This window comes from Lepisosteus platostomus, chromosome 4 (assembly GCF_059453375.1).
Source record: "Lepisosteus platostomus isolate fLepPlt1 chromosome 4, fLepPlt1.hap1, whole genome shotgun sequence".
NCBI classification, from domain to species: domain Eukaryota; kingdom Metazoa; phylum Chordata; class Actinopteri; order Semionotiformes; family Lepisosteidae; genus Lepisosteus; species Lepisosteus platostomus.
The window spans coordinates 32,583,575-32,603,097 of NC_142614.1; the positions used below are offsets into that span (position 1 = coordinate 32,583,575).

Genomic DNA, 19,523 nt, shown 5'->3' on the forward strand with positions numbered 1-19,523 from the left:
AACAGATGACTATGGACAGGATTCCCTAAATGGTGGCATATAATTGCATGATGGTATTGTAATACTTTATGCCTTTCTTTATACATAGAACTCTCCTAAACACTTCAAAATATACACTGCTGAACAGATCTTAATGTACCTCTCTCTCATTTCTCCCCAGCGACCGAAGACTGAACAACTGATCTTCAAGTCATGTTCTAACACAGGAGCTGAACTCCCTATCATCACAGTTTGAAAAGCCTACACTTGTTAAACCTCTGCTGCCAAACAAAGGTGGATTACACTGGATTCATATTTTGGGGCCTGCTAGTTAACACTCAGATAAAAAAACAGGTGTTAAAGAGCTGGTCAACCATCTAGACAAGCCCCCAGACACTGGAAATTCATTTTAATTGTGCACGTTACAGTATATTATAGAATTTCTTTTCTTTCAATGGATGTATTTAATAGAGCAATTCTACTATAATCAATCGGACACTCTTGCAACATGTGTAACTGTCAAACTGAAAAGTATTTTGACCATTATCAGATGAACCCAATGTTTAACCACGAATGTACTGTAACAGGAAAAAGAACAAATACAAAGCAAAAGCTTTCAGCACTTTTTATACAAGGAATGCCTCAAACTGGAAAGGCTGTATGAGGATTTGGTTGTGATGTAGAGTTTTATTTCATTCAGTTGTACTAATTGACAGATGACAGAATCTAAAAAATGAACATCCACATACAAACATACTGTTTGTGGCAGATTATGTCAGATGCATGTTGTGCAAACAGTAACAATCAATTTCTTCATTACATCTTTTTCTAATGCTACATGCTTCTTATAATAAAATATATATTGATTAAATTTACATATGGGACTTTTCAGACAGAATGCAAAACAGTTTCAAGAAAACAAAATGACTTGATGTCTGACTAGATTGTTAAGAAACTAAAAACTGAAGAGATTCTTCATTGGAGTTGATGCTGATGGGTCCTTTGGGATATCTGTGTAACTATTTGATCTTAAAGACAGAATATTTGCTCCAGCATGTGCCCCTGACCTGCCAAGAGGATTGATTCAGTACATACCTGTATTTCAGATGCATTAAAGACTCAGCAACATTTGACAGTCCTCTCTGATAGTGGAGCAAACAAAGTAAGCTTGAGTGTGTTGCTTGAAAAGCTGTGGTATGCATAGTGCCACTATGTACCTAAAATTGAATTAATTAAGACAGACAGTGTGTAAAGTATTGAATGTAAATTGACAAAACCAACAGGTAGCTGATGTAATTGTACTTCACTGTTAGCACCAAGGAAGATTAAAGAGATTCAAGCATTCAACTGGATCCAGGATAAACTGGTATTTTGAGCAGCAGCTTCACAGAGTTCCAGACATCTGATGTAGCCTCTGGAAGTATGATGCTGCGGAGGGGGCTGCTGGCCTGGGTTTCTCGAGTGGTGCTCCTTCTAGTGCTGCTGTGCTGTTGCTTCTCCCTCATCTATGTGTTGGCTTGTAGCCCACGCGCAGATGAGAACCAGGTCACCCTGCCCAGGGCAAATGGACCCACGGGCAAGGAAGGTTACCAGGCTCTGCTGCAGGAGAGGGAAGAGCAGCACCGGCACTACATCAGCAGTCTGAAGAAACAAATCTCCCAGTTAAAAGAAGCTCTTCAGGAGCGTAGCGAGCAACTGAAGAATGTGCAGGGATCTTTGGAGCGAGCTGGGGCTGGCCCAGTGGCAGGGCTGCTTGATGGCATGGGAGAAAGGAGCCACACTGACCTCCAAGAGTTCCTAAGGACCCAGCTGAATCGAGCAGAGGTGCACTCTGGCACCAAGCTTGCCAGTGAATATGCCATGGTGCCCTTTGAGAGCTTCACCCTGCAGAAAGTCTACCAGCTAGAGACTGGACTCACACGGCACCCAGAGGAGAAGCCGATACGCAAGGACAAGCGGGACGAACTGACTGAGACCCTGGAGAAAGCACTGGAGGCCCTCAACACTCCTGAGGATGAAGACAAAACACAACGCCGGCATGTGTATACAACCTCTGATTTCACTGAAGGTAAGTGAATGGAATTTTCACTTTTACTCTTAATGAGTAAATGCCAAATAAATGAGATATAGTGTGACACTTCATTTGTTCAGCTTTTCAGTCTTCAGAAGCTGTGTTTCAGGCTGCATAGTATGTCTAATGATATAAATGCAGTAGGAAATTAAATACTAGGAAAATGCAGATCAATACATTTAACTGTTTTGTGTCTATCTTAAAATTGCATGGTGATTTTGCATTTTCAGTTTTGAAAGGCTGAAGGTTTGATTGCGTTTCTAAAATAGAAATTAAAGTCTATAGTTTCCAAGGTTAAGTGCCTTGTGAATCCTTCTTGCCCTACTTTTCAAACCGTAATAAAACCTGAAAAACAAGTAATGTATCTTTCCTGGAATATTGATCAGTAGTGAGGTAAGATCAATACCAAACCCATACATTTAGAAGGTTCATTAAACCAGCTAGAGCTAAACATCAAATGGAACTGGATTTAATTGTTATACTTTTGGATTTACAATGGCATTCCAGAAATGTGAATAGTTAATCACTGGATTAACGATCTTGGCTCAAAATCACATCTTCTATTTCAGACTCATTTAAAGATCAGTAATAATGCATGCTTCTGTTTATTTACATGCAACACACACTTTCTTTTGCTAATAGCTAATAATACTTTATTTTTAGCAAAAGGCTCCAAGCTCTGGGTATTTTTTAATGAATGGAAACAAATTATGGAGAAGATGCTTTAGGTGGTACATGTTCAGAAATCTAACTGCTGACCTTCTTTTCCTTCTAGGGGTGGGTATTTAATATTAAATAGTAATAAAACCCATTATTTTTCATGAATCTGGGGCTGTCACTTTCTTTCCTCTTTCCTTACCCAATTCAAAATCATTAATTTATATTTCACCAGACAATCCACTATATTTCTGAACTGATTCATAAAATAAATGGTCACCAAAACCACTGTCTCTTTGCACAGTACAGTCCTATACAGAAACAACAGAACTTAAATGTCAGGTGAATTAAATGCACAACATGAATTAAATAAGTTTACCGTACATGGACCCGGCATTGCTCAAGGAATTTAACAACACATCTGATGACACCCAGCTATAGCTGCAAACATCATAGAGTCTGAATCTGAATTGGTTTTCTCCTGCTCAGAGTGTTTATGCCAGCTGTGAGTCATGTAAGCTACAGTACATATCCTTTGAATAAATTTGTAAAGCATATAAAGAGTTGTCATAATGTATTTCATACCAAATATTAAATTTCCCTACACACATTTCTTTTCAGAAAAACAACTGCAGATAGTTCAGGGCATATTTTAAAACCTAGTTCACAATGATCACATTTTTACAGTACTTCTTGAGTGATCAGATTTTACTTTGTGGGTTTGGTGACACTAAACATGTTGTTAGGGAGAGAGGTGACAGAGCACTGGTGAGTCCAGATTCATTCTCTCTGGAACGAAAGGGAGAAAACCTTTTTATAAGCACCATGTTTAACCAGCTAGGCCACCAATTTCCCTCTTAATAGACAAAAAAGTCCATAATTTCACTATGGAATTGAAAGATATCCCCAAATAGAAGAAAAATATTAAATAACATTTCTTAGATATGATCATACATACACCACCCCCCTGGAGGACTGGTCATTCCTCCTCGCATTCCGCACGGATCCCAATTAGCCCTTTTACCCCAGCCTATTTAATGCCCAACTCTTAATCTGACAATTGCTGATCAGGCCTTCTTACTCTTCTAAAGCCCAGGCTCCACACAATGGGCCACAGAGCCTTTTTGTGTGCAGGACCGTGTCTGTGGAACTCACTGCCCAAATCCATTTGATATTCTTTGGCTACTGACATTTTCAAAACTTTTCTCTAAATCTTTTAATGTGAAATTAAGTTTTCGACTCTTGGTTTCACAAAGTTGATATTCTGTACTTTTTGCCACTTTCTTTTTGCTTCAGTTATTGTATTGTATACAGTATGTACTGTTGTATAGTACTTTGAGTTTCTTGAAAAACACCCTTATATAAAACTGTATTTTTATTTTAAATAAAATAAAAAGATTTAGTTTTAAATAAAACTCCATAGTCTTTATTTTTTAGAATGTATTTTGCACATAAGACCTTTTGTCAAATATGAACAGTCTGTGTGCCAGTGCGTAAAACCAGCAAAATTAGTGTGGTAGTGTATCTTTTTAGTGTTTTTCAGGCTTACATTTGTATACTATGGACATTTAGAAGTGTAATTTATTATGCAGAATTGTAATATATTGTATAAAATGTAAGCTAAAAACATACAGTACAATAATTATAATCCCATAGAAAAGGTGAGAAGGGTTTATTTCTACAGTACATATTTCCTATAAAACTATATTTACATTTACAGTACTGGAAAAGGGGTAGGGTTTGCTAGGATCTCTTTAGAAGACATCACAAAGCCTTCTACTTCTACTGTTTGGGTGATTAAGGTTAAAATTACAGAGGGAGGAATTTATTTTTTTGGATTAAAGACATATTTAAGACATCACAAATGTTTTTACATACTTTTTTCCCATACCACTTTACAGTATATTCCAGATTGCTGCCTAATTACCCTCAGGCTAGGCTATTATTTTTACCACATTAACTGTATGTACTTTAGTGACTATTGTGACTTGTATTTAAAAACTGCATTTCCAGTCTCTCTACATGTTCATAATCATCATAATGTCATAGAGAAGCACTATGTCAATTGTTTGTCCCACCCGTGTGATAAAGATAGATAGATACTTTATTGATCCCGTGAGGGAAATTGCAGTGCAACAGCAGCTTAACACAGTCAACACAGCACAGTGTAACGAATGATACAATAATAATAATACAATACATACAATACAATACAGTACAGTATATACAGTACAGTGAGAAGTGCACTAAGAAGAGTTACTCACAGTCCAGAACATACAATGAGCAAACCAGAACAGTACACAAAAAGTTGTATTTCACAATATAAATATAAATGTATTGCACCCTGTCATATATTGCACAAAAAAGTTTTAAACGGGAAAGCCAGATGTAGCAGACAGTTTACTGTTCAGTCCAAAAACAGGTCAATGTCAATGTTGCCCAGACGCAAGGTGGATGTGTTGTACAGTCTTATGGCAGAAGGCAAGATTGACCTCCTGTAGCACTCCCTGTCGCACCGTGGATGGATCAGTCTATTGCTGAACGTGCTCTTCATTTCCACAAGCATGTCATAGAGGGGATGGGAGACGTTGTCCATGATGGCCTCTAGTTTGGACACCATTCTCCTCTCAGCCACTACCTCCAGGGGGTCCAGGCCAGACCCAATGACTGAGGTTGCTTTCTGATGAGCTTGTTCAGCCTGTTAGAATCTCAGAGCCCCAGCATACCACTGCACAGAAAATGGGGCTCGCCACAACCGACTGATAGAACTGATAGAACATATGTAGCATCTTTCTACTTACATTGAAGAACCTGAGCCTCCTCAAGAAGTAAAGACGGCTCTGACCCTCCTAGTAGATGGCCTCGGTGTTCTTAGACCATTCCAGTCTATTGTCAATGTGCACTCTCTGGTACTTGTATGAGTCCACTGTCTCTTCGCCACTCCCATGGATGTAGACAGGAGTAGGTTGGACCCTTTTCCTCCTGAAATCTATCACCAGCTCCTTCGTCTTTGCTACATTCAATATCAACACAAAAGTCATGGCCCCATGATAAAGATCATGGCCCTGTGGTACACTTTGGTGCCCTGTGGTATCTTCAGTGTGCAAACATGTGCCTCTTTGTCTTATATAAATATACATACAAGCATTTGAACATGTAAAATTACTGTATTTCAGTACCACATACAGTATTTTGTTATTTTGCTTATGGATAAGATAAAAAATATTTCAGTCATTCGTGGCAACAAGCTCTGAAGAAAACATTCAATTTAGAAAGCAATAAAAAAATTTGGAGGCGTTACAAAGTGAAATTGGGTAATTCTACACAGTCATATAGTCTTTCTTCTTCCATATACAGTACATTATTTATTTGTTACCTCAGTATCCTTTCAGAACCACAGTATCCTTTCAAACCTCTAATCTTAAAAGAAAAGGAAAGAATTTGATTTTCCAACAAATTCAAATTCAAATATAGCTAAAAGGGAAAAACTGTGAATGTTTTCGATAAAAACAACATATGATAAAGTATTTAAAATCTATTGAAAGGAAATAAAATTATAATCAGTAAAACAATATACAATTCTTCAGATTTTGGCTCATTTGATCAAACATAATTCCCCTGCCTCATCCTTAAAACTCTAGTTTTTACTGTTTCTTCTCCAAAAAGTTGAAATACTGTACTGTGAATTAACTGTTTCTGACATATTAGAAAATTGTCATAATCGATTACTATACCCGTCAGCGCCACAATCTTATTTCATAATACTTAAAAAATGACAGAACATAAATTATGTGTTATAAGCCAAGCTTCTTCAGTATTAAGGTTGTTGTATTGTATTGAGAAGAGGCAGATTTTCAGAATAAAAGAAACAGAAGAATCCAGTTTCCCCTGCTTATTCTTTCATGCTAGGAAATCCTGTTGGACTATGCTGATCCTCTGCAGGAAATGAAAACAGCTGTTTTGGATTCTGACTATATTTGTCTTAATGACTTTATTTCCTAATGGAGATTCTGAGATACAGAGCAAGCTCCAGTGTTCAGCTCCTCAAAGAATGCTGAGCTCTTGCAAAGGAGGAAGAAAATGTATATTTGTGTCTGCAAGGGTGGTATTTGAGATCTGATATGTGAACTCTTGAAGGATTGCTGTGAGTTTCATACACGTTATCCACTGTTAAAAGCTAGTCTTTTGTTACGCGCTGCCAAGTAAGGAAATAATGAAGAATTTGATTAAAAATTCTAGCTCAGTAAGGACGTTTGAATTATTTATTCATTAGCACCCATTGCATCAAAATACAGGGACCATGTTTCCAATTATCCGAAAGTTCCTTACTGTATCCCTGGTAAGGGCTGAGGAAACCCAAAATCTATCCTACAAGATCATGCAAGCCAAGACTACCTTAAACTGCCACACACAAACGCACAAGGCAGAGACATCTGTTGTCCCAGTTAGCATGTCTTTGGAAGGAAACTGGAGTACCCAGAGAAAACCCACATGATCACGAGAAGAAAATGCAGACACAGAAGGTACTGCTATCAAAAACCTTGATGTTGCAGTGCTGAAGTGCTAATCGCAATGCCAATGTGCCTCTTCTTTGTTTAATATTTGGTCATTAATCCTCAACTTCACTTTGTTCAATTTTGTGCTGAAAGCTAAGTGTCTAACTATCAGTAAAAGTGTCAAAATCTGCACAAGGGGTGTACATATTTTACAATTCACATACTGTGACTGTTGGCTTGCAAGTATTGTTGAAAAATTACATATTTAAATTAGAACAAAATGAAATCCTTCTTTATTTCTTATGAATTTTACTTTTGTTTCTCACTAAATACAAACATTGTTTTTCAGTTTTTTTGACATTTTTATTCATTATGATTAAATTAGTCTATTTGCTGTTTAAAAAGAAATCAAACACCTTCATGGCAATTCAGTTTCCAAGTATGCAAATTAAGAATCAGATTACAATTGTTTTTAAGGTTCCCCATGATTAAATATATCATTTTGCATAGCTCCTTTGATAGTCTTGCATTTTGTATATTTTTCAGTTTTTATTCCATGGCTCTTAAGCCAATGCTGAAAGTGTCATACTGTACATCTGGGTCCAAGTGGTAATGTTATCAAACAGATGTGCAACTCCATTTGTAATAGAGCTCATATGGACAGTTATTAATCAACAGGAAATCAAATGTTTTACAATTGTTTAAAATAATATTTAAGTATAAATGGGTTTAAAAAATAAAGCATACACATTTCTGTATTACCCAAACCTATTGTGAAAATTTGCTGACATCCAACATTCCTGACAGGGATATACCGCACAGAGAAGGACAAGGGCACTCTGTATGAGCTGACTTTCAAGGGCAACCAGAACCATGAGTTCAGGAGGCTGGTGTTTTTCCGTCCATTCGGGCCTGTGATGAAGGTGAAGAACGAAAGGGTCGACACATCCAACATGCTGATCAACATTATAGTGCCTCTGGCTAAAAGGACTGACAAATTTCGACAGTTCATGCAAAATTTCAGGTAGGAGTTTAATTTCTTATTTTATTGTAAATACTTCTGTGATCCCAAAATTAACTTCACATGAATACAATTCTGATAACTTTGGGTTGTACACTTAGAGGTGTCTTAAAACAGAAATGATCAAAAATGTTTACTATTCTATTGTTTGACTCGTTCCTTTATACAGAAACACAATTCTATGCAACTCTTTATGACGGTCAAAATGGTAGCCATTTTTTAATAAGATGACAGTTACTCCTGACAGATCTGCATTTTCGTACAGATCTGTAAAAGCCTTTTGGCATTGTGGGATGTGGAGAGAAGAACAAATTATGTTAATGTTAATTAGTAATTCAAATTATTCTTATTGACTGCTCATGTATAGTTTGATTGCAGTTGCTGTGATCAAGTATTTAAAGATTTTGATTTATGGGAATTAAAAACTGCTAAATAGCAAGCCTGCTTAATTCCCAACCAAACCTATCTGTATTAATTGCAGTCATAATGGTGGAAACATTATAAAAAGCTTTAATTATATGGCTGATGCTCATTATGAGCAAGAGAAACAAACTGTGTTTTTGTAGAAACTGGACTTCAACAACTTGTCTCATTGTAACGAACAACAAAATCGTTAAGGAAAACAGATTGAGCTGCACTGTGGAGCTTTTCTGATCTTTCCCACCAAACTAGTTGACCTCCCAAAGACTTAAAGCCTTTTTGACTTTTAATATGAAATGGAGATCCAATAAGACAGCTTTCCAGTCAGAAATGCCCAGTTTAAATGCTTGTACTGTTAATGCTAATGCCAAAACTAAGTTAAATGTATGCATGTCTTTGCATGCTTTCTCTACATTCTCCTTGGGTGTGTGGAGAATAGAGTAGAAATACAAGACAAAAGGCTTCAGTAGGAGTAGGTCTTAGGGACTCAAAGATTCCTACACTCAAAAGACATTAGAAACCAAAATTATTCTTAAGCTTGGTGGAAACCATTACCCATTTTCATGTTTTGTTTCTTTTGCTTCCATCCCAACGTTTTGTCTAATATTTATGTCTAGAATTTACTTTTCAATTGTAAAATTACTGTTTGGTGTCCAATTAACTTCTGTTTGTTCTTCTGTAGCTCACAATTCAACACTGCTCACCACACTACAATTTCATAATAAAATGTATTGTTGTTATTATTATTATTACCTTTGATAATAATGCATACTGTATATGTATTACCCTTCATTGGGCACACTGAGATAGGACACTGCCTTGAGTTAAAAAAAACAACTCTTACTTGGAGGCTTAGTGTCAGTGACAGGGTCCAAAACTTGACAACGTGTTTCATAGAGTGGCTTGCAATATGTTGTTCAGTAGTCTAATTGTGCATTATAGTAGTTGCTTATTGAATTCAAAACAATATCTCAGACAAAATCTTTAAAAATGTGACCTTATTGACTTTTGCATAACAATGATTTCCCTGCAAAGCGCTTACCAACGCAGGTTAGATATATAAGATAAATACTGTATACTTGTTACAATTGTTGAAGTGACCATATTAAAAGCAGCGTTAGCACATTCTAGTTCATTAGATATCAGAACCTCAATAAAGCAAAGCTCAGTACTGGGATGAGTGTCCTCCAAGAAAAACAATACAGTCGTTATGGTTATACAGTGTGTATGATGTTGGTGGGCCAGTTAAATAACATAATACCAACTAGACCAGAATGTCAATAGCATTAAATGCATATGTTTACATAGGTAAATTTGAAACCATGTGTTAAACTGTGTTGTGGTAACTGTAGCTAATGGCTAACACAAGTGAATGACTGAAAAAACTCTTTGCTTTTGTGAATGGTAATGGAATGGAGAATAGTGATACATATCGTTGCATATGAAAAGTCTTATGTTTTACAACAATTACTGTAGCTGATTACAAAAACAATTAGTGAGTCAGAGTTCAAGTCACATGATAACCAGCAGGAGTTCAATAATTTGAAATTTGAGGTGTTGAAATTGACAAAATGTGTTGATTAAAAAACGAAAAACACGTTATTTTAATTAGTTCAAGAATATCAGAAGATCTGATTATGCCTGCTTGAGTAATGAAGATCACCTGGTTGCTACAGTACCTGCATGATTGGAAGCAATCTGTCTGTGGGAGAAGTTACCGGAGAATGAGATGTTCTGTTTCAGCAAGCAGTAGTACAGAGATATGGCTCTGTGAGTGACAGACCATGTCCTGGAAGGCAGAGCAGTACTACTTCTGACAGAAATCAGCATGTGAAAACATGATGATAAGCATTAGGTTGGCTCCTGTGTTCAAAAAACAGAAAAAAGATGATATGGGAATCTTCCAGCGGAAGAACATCTTTGGTGCAAATCAGTGTCCTTCTTACTAATCAGTGATACACTAAGACAACAGTTTTTCCATTTCGTCAAGTAAATGTAGAAGTGTGAATTTTACAGCAGAACAATTGAAGACCACCCAGTGGTTCTAGAAGCTCTCAAGATAAATACATCCACAAGGCCCAATGCTACCTTACCAATTCTATTAAAGAAAAAACAAGAGACTGTAAACAGAACTTTACCGACAGTCATTTAAGGCAGGGATAAGACTCTTGGACTGGACATATAATGCCTATTAATAAGAAGGTTGAACTGAGTAATAAAATCTGACTCCTTTTATATATTATATTATATTATATTATATTATATTATATTATATTATATTATATTATATTATATTATATTATATTATATTATATTATAAGGTTAGGAAACAAATATTAGAACTTAATAAGAGAATTATTATTATAGGGAACCGTCCTCACGGATTTAGAAAATATAGGTCTTGCTTAACCAATTTCTTAGAATGATTTAAATAAGCAACAATAAGTAATAGACACACAAAGAGATAATCATATGTTGTGGTGTATTTTCACCTAAAGTTCCTTTTGCTGAAGTTCCAAAGATTCATTCTCAAATAATAGGCATTAGAAATGCAGAGACTGTGTTTGTATTTGTTTACAAATGGAAAACAGTACAGATAAGGGTGAATGCTCAGATTGGGATAGGAGTAATTAATAGAAGTTATTAACTGAAGTTTGGCAGCCAAATTGTACCTTTTTAAGACAGTACCACATAGTGAGCTACAGTATACTGTACATAAAACATACAGTAACTGAGAAACCATGTTCAGTGACTCAGTGAATAACATATCCCTAGTGCAAATACAATATAAACAACATTCTTTTTTTTTTTACACTAAAGAAGAGGCTATGTTTAGTACATTGGAGTCAGGAGAATGCAATAACAGTAGAAAGGGGATGGGAGCTGTACAGTATATGTAACATGAAGGAATGTTTGAAAGAAAAATAATAATTACAAAATGTTATTATAAAACATTTATAAAATAGTCTTATCAGAACGTGTTATCATCATCTGTTTTCCCAAGTTAAACATTTCACTTTGTCTGAATTTTTGTGCATGACCTTTGTTAAAAGAAACTCAACAGTCAAAAGATTTTGTATGTAAATCATTTTTATTGTCATAAAACACAAGGATGTATTGTTCTAAAAAGTCTTCATCTCCCTCTTGAAAAGTCACAAAGGGATCTATATAAAATGTATTATCAATGAGACCTTTCATGAAGTTGGGTTTTATGTTAAGGAATTTCTTTTTGTTAATAATTTTAATGCACCTACAACCATTTACAGTAGAGCCCTCAGCTTGATTGCAAATGAGTGAAAGAATAGTTTTCATCAGTGTGTGAAATTCTTCAGGTGCCCCTCAGAATGTGTTTTGTCTTAAGGCAGGGAATTTCACAGAGTAGCTGAAACCCACCTAAATATTTTTAAGACAGAGATCTTCAGGAGGTTTTGCATTTATCCCAATTTCCTCGGTGAACAGAGCATTTGTGTTTCTTTCCTGTGTACTTGAAAGTATGCTTTTTCTATGGCCTTACATTTCTAGGGCCATAACTTCATTTTAATTTATAATTTTATCAAAAACAACATCAATTAATCAACAAAAATATTTTGAAATTGCTTCTTGATTCTATATTAGAATTCATTGTTATGTGCTACATATAATGTGCAATAACTTTAAATGTAGAGAACTAAAACTCCATAACAAACCAAATCATTGCAATAATGGGTCAATTTACAAAAGGAACTCAAAGGAATAAAAGTACATTTTTATATCCTTATTTATCTCATTTACATTTGTTTTATTTCTGATAACCAGTTTATCTTCAGCTTCTGTAGTGCAGTGTCACATGATTAAGCGAAGTTCATTCCTGGATATGTCTTCCTCATTGAGATTCTTGTGCTTAATGAAAAGTGCTAGGGAGGCTCATTAAATAAAAGCATCTGTTTGACTGCAGAGTGATTCCTACAGCCTGCAGGTCTCTGCTTCAATCCAGCCTATAACATTTAGCTTCTCTGTCTGTACCCTACCACATATGCATTTATTCCCAGAGAAAATAATTTTTGGAAGATGTTGTATAATGTTTTTTCACGTTTTGAATAATGTATGGCACTGTTTTTATAGGAATATATAAGCTTATTTTCATCCATTTTGCTTTCACACATGCATATTTGCATAATTGTCTTGGTTGTTACTCATTGTTTGAACCTAGCTAAGGTATTTTGACATTCTGCTTGCATATCACTGTACAGGTAGTATCACAGGACACTTTGGAAGGGGTTCTTATGATCCACATTTAATTTGAATATAAAATTGGAAAAAATGCAATTCTACATAAAAAAAACTTAGTGTTGAATAAAGCTACACTGTCCGGACTGATGGACAGTCATAGGTACATCCTTGCCTGAGGATAATAGATCTCAATTCAATTGAAGTGAATACTGCATTTTAATGACTGAAAAATGTTGAACATACTCCAAAACATTTGCAAAGAGTGAAATGTGCTGTTTTGTAATTATACTTTTTAAGCTACAGCAGTTCATCCTGCTGTGACAACTCTGTAAAGCTCCCTATAACCTTCCCCTGACTGCTGTTCGATAATAGCAGACATCTCTGATCCTTCAACAATTTTACTTCCGCTGGGTTCTACCAGGCACTTAGCCTTTATAATTGAAAAACATTTACTCTCAGTGTGACATCATCTCAGACATAGTAGGAAAATTGTGCTAAGGAGAAAAACACAGTTTACTAAGCAAGCATAACAGAATTATATATGATAGATATTTGCCTCTTTAATAAGAATGCCGTTCTGTTTTGTGATGTTTTAAAAACTGACTTCAAGTCCAGAATGATGAAATCTATATCCATAGTTTTATTCAAACCATCTTTAGAACACAGAGGTTAAATATTGGTGCTTTCTCTTTGTGTTTTACTGTGGAGGTCTGTGGGAAGTGTGTGTACAAAGAAAAAAGATGCCAGTGCCAGTGTAACATTGTTACAGTTCTGTGATCCAAATTGTATTCTGCACCACAAATCACAAATACAAAATCAAACTGTTTTGTAGCTCTATACTAGCGCCTTACCATGATCTTCAACATTATTTGAGATGATTCTCTAAGTGTTTTTCCTAAAGGATGACATTGTAAAATCAATTAGAAGGAATCACTAACTGCCGAAGAATGCATCTCAGAAGTATTGTGATTTTTTAGGTAGAACTTTTGGAGAAGAGCAGCCTTTTCAGAGGTCATTAGCCAGTGGCTTTGTGGAGAGGTAAAAAAAAAAGATTTGATTAGTAAACACTTCTTCAGGTTTCCTAAAACAATACAAAATTTCAAATGTAGTCTTCATTGCTTTTAGCCTGGGCTGTGTCATTAGTGAGCTGTGACTGGGATTCAACAAGCAGCAGTGCACATCGGACGGAGTGCTGCTGGTTTCAAGGTGACTACAGTCTGTTCATAGCCCATACTGTATAGTGCTATATGGATTCCACTATTGCCTACACTTGCCATGTCAGAGTGATCCCTGTCATGGCTAGAGGCCCTAGGGATTTTAGTGACATTGAGGAGAGCTGCTACTCATTTGGTGGAATGGTGAATGGCTTCAACAAGCTGGTGTGTCAAAAAAGATTGGACTTAGATTCTCATTAAAGGAGCACAGGGTGCAATTTTTGGCAATGTATACAGTACATGTGCAAAAAAAAGGAAAAAAAGTACCCATTATGTGTAAAACAATAAGGCTTAGGCCAGGCCTGCTTTAAAACCAAACAAGCTGGATGAGCAGAATGACTGCCTCTCATTTGCAGTCTTTCTTTTGTCTTTATGCAAGTTCTTATGAAAAGAGGACAAAACAGATACAGGACCTACACACTATTAAATGACAATACTCTGGACATTACAATGCATGGCAAATGGTGAGTACTTATTGCATTTATAGCATGTCTATTATTCTATTTACTAATTAGTTGGCAGGCAACTAGCATGAAAATTAGAATCAGTAGAAAAATAGCACAGGGTAATAACGATGATATTGATTCGCAAGAGTTGATGGCTTTTGACACAAAAGCCTAAATTAAGTATACAAAATTTTCAAGAAGTTTGGAAAAAATTACATAATTTGTTTGGATTTTAGAGCCTAATTGCTTGTCACTTACAGTACATTATGTCTTTATTACACAAAGTTTAAAATTCATTATTAGAAGTTATAGCTGTTAATCGTCATAAGCAACTATATTATCCACTTTTGTCTAAGCTGTGACAACTGGAGTAAATTAATAATATCAGTACTCTATAGTTTTTTGACACTTCATCAATCACAATATGCATATACTATAAACTAAATAGCAAACAATAAAATCAGTTTAGGAACTCAACAAACAGTTTTACATGTACAGTAAATGCAGGTTGTTGTATCTCCATCCTGGAGTCTTCCTGTAACTATTTTCCTGTGTTATCAATCAATTTCTTAGAAAAAGGTGATTATTTTTTGGAAGTCTGCCAAATAATTTTGCTGCCACTCATATCTCCCCATCTTCTTGACTGGTCCCTTCTCAAAGGTTTTCAAAAGAATACCCCCTGGTATGTGGTAATGTTCCCTGGTAAGGCACTGTTCACACCCATATTGTGCTACAGGGAGCATTTCGAGAGCTGGGGTACAACTTTGGTACATCGTATCGTTGTTGTTAAAAGTAACTGGTTAGTCAAACGCTAGGTGTTTCGAATAGACAGGTTAGCAACGGCGGATCCCGGTCTTGGGAAAGGCATGACCTGCAGATGTTGAAAAGCGACAAAGAGTCAGATCAATGGCTAGCTGGTACGCGGAGAACAAGAAAATCTGTGGCTTCTGGCTGAGATCAACTGTGCATTGGAGCAGCAAACAAGAATATTGATTGAATGGTATAGGCAGCGTCTTAGTACTGTCTATGCAAAGATGCACGCTAGACAGCGAGGCTCATGCAAGAGACGTGCAAGAGAGGGAGATAGGGATTTCGTAGGTATTTATAGCATTTGGGAAAGATTACTCAGCGATTACTGACAGCTGAGTCTAATTGAGTTTGGTTGTTGTCATCCCTCCTGAACTTTTGTTATAAATTCCATATAGTTTTGTAAAGATGAAATGTGTCACATGAGTACAAGTGGTCTTTTGAACACATAAAAGTCCTAAATGTATACTGACATGGGGTAAACGTTTCTGGGTTTCAGTAGACATTGTTTTGTTGGGAGGGCCTAATATGTTTCCTCTTCCTGTTACAGGGAGGTTTGCATTCGCAAGGATGGAAGGATTCATCTCACAGTGGTATACTTTGGAAGAGATCAAGTGGAAGAAGTAAAAGGAATACTGGAAAACACATCAAAGTAAGTAGATAATCAGCTCAGATAAAATTACCACTTAGAAATTTGAAACACTGTTTACTATACTGTACAACCCCTCAGAGGTTATTTAATTTTTTGTTTTTCCCATTTAACTACAGAACATAATTTTCAGATATAAAAATAAATCCTTACACTTATATAGCGCTTTTCTGGACACTCCACTCAAAGCGCTTTACAGGTAACGGGGTCTTCCCTCAACCACCACCAATGTTCAGCTGGGTGATGAGACAGCAGCCATAGTGTGCCAGTATGCTCACCACACACCAGCTATCAGTGAGGAGGAGAACAGAGTGATGAAGCCAGTTCACAGATGGGGATTATTAGGATGCCATGCTTGGTAAAGGCCAATGGAAAATTTGGACAGAATGCCAGGGTTACACCCCTACTCTTTTTGAGAAACACCCTGGGATTTTTAATGACCAAAGAGCGTCAGGACCTTGGTTTTACATCTCAACCAAAGAACAGCACTTTTTACTTTATAGTGTCCCTGTCTCTATACTTGGGCATTAGGAGCCACACAGACCACAGGGTGAGCACCCACTACTGGTCCCACTAACACCACTTCCAGCAGCAACCATAGTTTTTCCCAGGAGGTCTCCTATCCAGGTACTGACCAGGCTCACACCTGCTTAGCTTCATTGGGCTGCCAGTTGTGAGTTGCAGGGTAATATGGTTGCTGGCTATACAGTATGACATAACATATAATACAATTTATTGGAAATATACACATTTTCATTGGAAAGTTATTTAGAATAAATCAGCAGTTTTTAAGGGTCAGGAACCTGAAAGCAAATCCCTTGTGAAATAGCACATGGTTATTATTTTTTTAGATTAGACCTAAAAGGTGCAGGGAGGAAAATTCACACACACTGTGATCAATACCATTACCTGAGTTAGATCTGTATCCATATTTATAAAGCATACTTGACTAAATTGATTTTTCCTCCAAAAGATACTCCACTCACACAAGAAAATCAATCATATTAGCATTATGACATTGGATTTTAATTTCTGTATCTTTGCTTTGTAATATATCAAATTGCTTTTCTAATAATAATTTTACCAGATCTTATCTGATCAAATATACCTGATCTTGATATCAGCTAATCCAAACAGAAAATATTAAAATTGTATGGTGCAATAACAGAATTGTAAGAATTTCCTTTAGTTAAAGCTTTTGAATTGCTATAATTTGGTGGTGCTTTGACTCTCCTAGTGAGTTGATCTCTGCCTCTTTAGCAAGCTTTTTGTATTGGACAGATAAAGCTCAAAATGGCAGAAAGTCTCAGTTTTTTGATGGCCTGCTAAGATCTGGCAGTAAGAAATTTACTAACCATTGTACTTGCCAGATGGGCTGTTGTGGTCTGTGCTGCTTGAGTGAATTTCTGTTGTCAGTTCCTAGCTATGGAAAATAGGAAGACAAGCTCCCCATGGGAGTTAATCACAAAGCATCTGACAGCACTGTTAATAGATCTGTCAGATGGGCCATGTTTCTATAATGCATTTTTCTTTCCTGTTTTGCTGAGTCATTTCTTAAATATGTTTGGTTGAATTCTCTGATTTGTGAAGGTTCTAAAAGTATGAGCATAGAGCTAGAAGTCTTCTACTCAGGCATTGCTATGAGATGGTCCTATTTTTTATGTTTGCAATTTTAAGAAGGTTGCCATACAGTATGCCAGTAGAGTTTTCATTTTTCTGTGTAATGCATGCTTACATCTAAAAAGGAACGTTTTACATGTCCAACAACATCTGTAACTAAAATATGCAACTGAGACTGTCAATAATGGTTTCTCAAATCCTTTATTGCAAACAAGGAACCAGATGATTATTACTAGGTTAGGTTCAGAAACTTTTAGTGTGGAAGAAACTTCAATGATGCCATGGAACATAGGACCATAAGAAAGGTTAGACCAAGGCTAGTCAGCCTTTCAAGTCTGTTTGATTGCTAATTGATTTCAGGATCTTATCCAACTACTTATTAACAAAAGTAGAGTATCAGCTTCAACAACATGGCAGAATAACCTATTCCAGATTCTTCAAACACTATGTGTAAAAAAGTACACAAAGTCTTGTTCTCAGTTTTATATTTTTATTTTATATTTTGGTTTTATATTACTATTAGTTTCCATTTGTTTTCTCTGGTCTGTTATTATTTACTCTGACATGTTGTCAATGTCAATGTAATACTTCCTCGATTTCCTCGATCTTTCCAATTCAGGACTGAGACTCAATTTCTCTTGCCTCTTAGGGCCTGACCATGTACGGCATTTATTTGCTCTTCGTTGGAACCAATCTGTATATGTTGACAAACAAATACACTGAATAGGGTCTTAATAGAACAATGTGCAATTTTAAATTAACATGCTTAAATTAACTTGATTAAAATTCTCTTAAAAATGTGCTGTTACAACATGGCTGAATACAGCCCCATTTGTATTGATTGGATTAAACCCAAGCGCAAGAAACCAGAGAGCTGCAGAACTGCCCGAAGAGGCTTGACTGGTTGGGGTTCCAGCACTCTGGGATGGAAGGAAAGTGAAGTGAAAGAGAGTGCTAATAGAATAATTGAATACCATCCTTCAGATCTTTGTCAACCCTAGCCAGTCAGTAACAAGACATGACAGTCTGTAGAGAAGCTGACTGTCCACATCCCACAAGAAAAGAAGAAAGGGTGAAGTGGTGAACTGCCAACCTTCAGAGAAACTGCCCACCTCGGCTGTCGATCATTATCAGGCAATAATGATCTTGGGGTGTCACTCTCTCAGCTGCAGAGCTCCCAAAAAAAAAGAGAGACCACATTGGTCTGGTGGACAGCCCTCTTGAGTAGTGCAGACAGGCGGACTGGCAGACTGATGCGGAGGAAATTTCAGCGAATCAATAATAAAGACAACTGAAAAAATAATAACGACAGCTGGCCAACAAAGCAAGGACTGCCCTGGCTGGTCTGCTCAGAAAATGAACAGGTGAGGATCATGGGTCTGAGGAAACACCTGCTCTCTGCTTCCCTGGCAAGAAAGAAGAAAATCTGACTTCATTCAAACTGCCCAACTCAGCCTGCTAACCAGAATCAGGGAGCCTCAGAGCACTGGGTGTTGCTCAAAGCTGTTACTAAGCTCCTGGGTAAAAGGGGCGCACAGAGTGGCAGAGTGGCATGCTATTTAGAGAGAACCCACCAGGGTCACTGTGAAGGCTTCACTGTGAGGTTTCACACAATACTGGTGAGACAGGAAAACCCACTCGGTGGTCCAGTTGGAAGGCTCTGGAGCCAGTGATTCAAGGCACATGCCCTAAAAGGGGGTCTCCTCCGAGACCAGGCCAGGAGTGCGCTCTCAACATGGTCTACCAGATTCCTCATTCTGATGGAAGTGCCCAGATAAGAATGGGAGTGATACCCAGGTGCCCTTTGGATCAACAGGGGAGACATCTGCTAGGAGCGGGTGACAAGGTAGCCCATCTTTTGTCCCCTTTCATCTTCCAGATCCCCAAGTGAGCACAGCTGCTGGGGACTCTCCCAGTCAGAGTCTGAGAACATA

General features: G+C 36.9%; 1 protein-coding gene across 2 annotated transcripts in view; it reads left to right on the plus strand.

Annotated features, from left to right (window-relative positions):
- The window catches only part of csgalnact1a (chondroitin sulfate N-acetylgalactosaminyltransferase 1a), a 54,612-nt gene that overhangs the window by 16,300 nt on the left and 18,789 nt on the right, over positions 1–19,523 (plus strand). For both annotated transcript variants that reach the window (XM_088629398.1, XM_088629399.1), the window contains exons 2-4: positions 161–2,047; positions 8,011–8,227; positions 15,871–15,972. In XM_088629398.1, coding sequence (XP_088485524.1) covers positions 1,402–2,047; positions 8,011–8,227; positions 15,871–15,972 — 965 coding nt within the window. In that variant the 5' untranslated portion in view covers positions 161–1,401. The remainder of the gene's footprint in view (positions 1–160; positions 2,048–8,010; positions 8,228–15,870; positions 15,973–19,523) is intronic.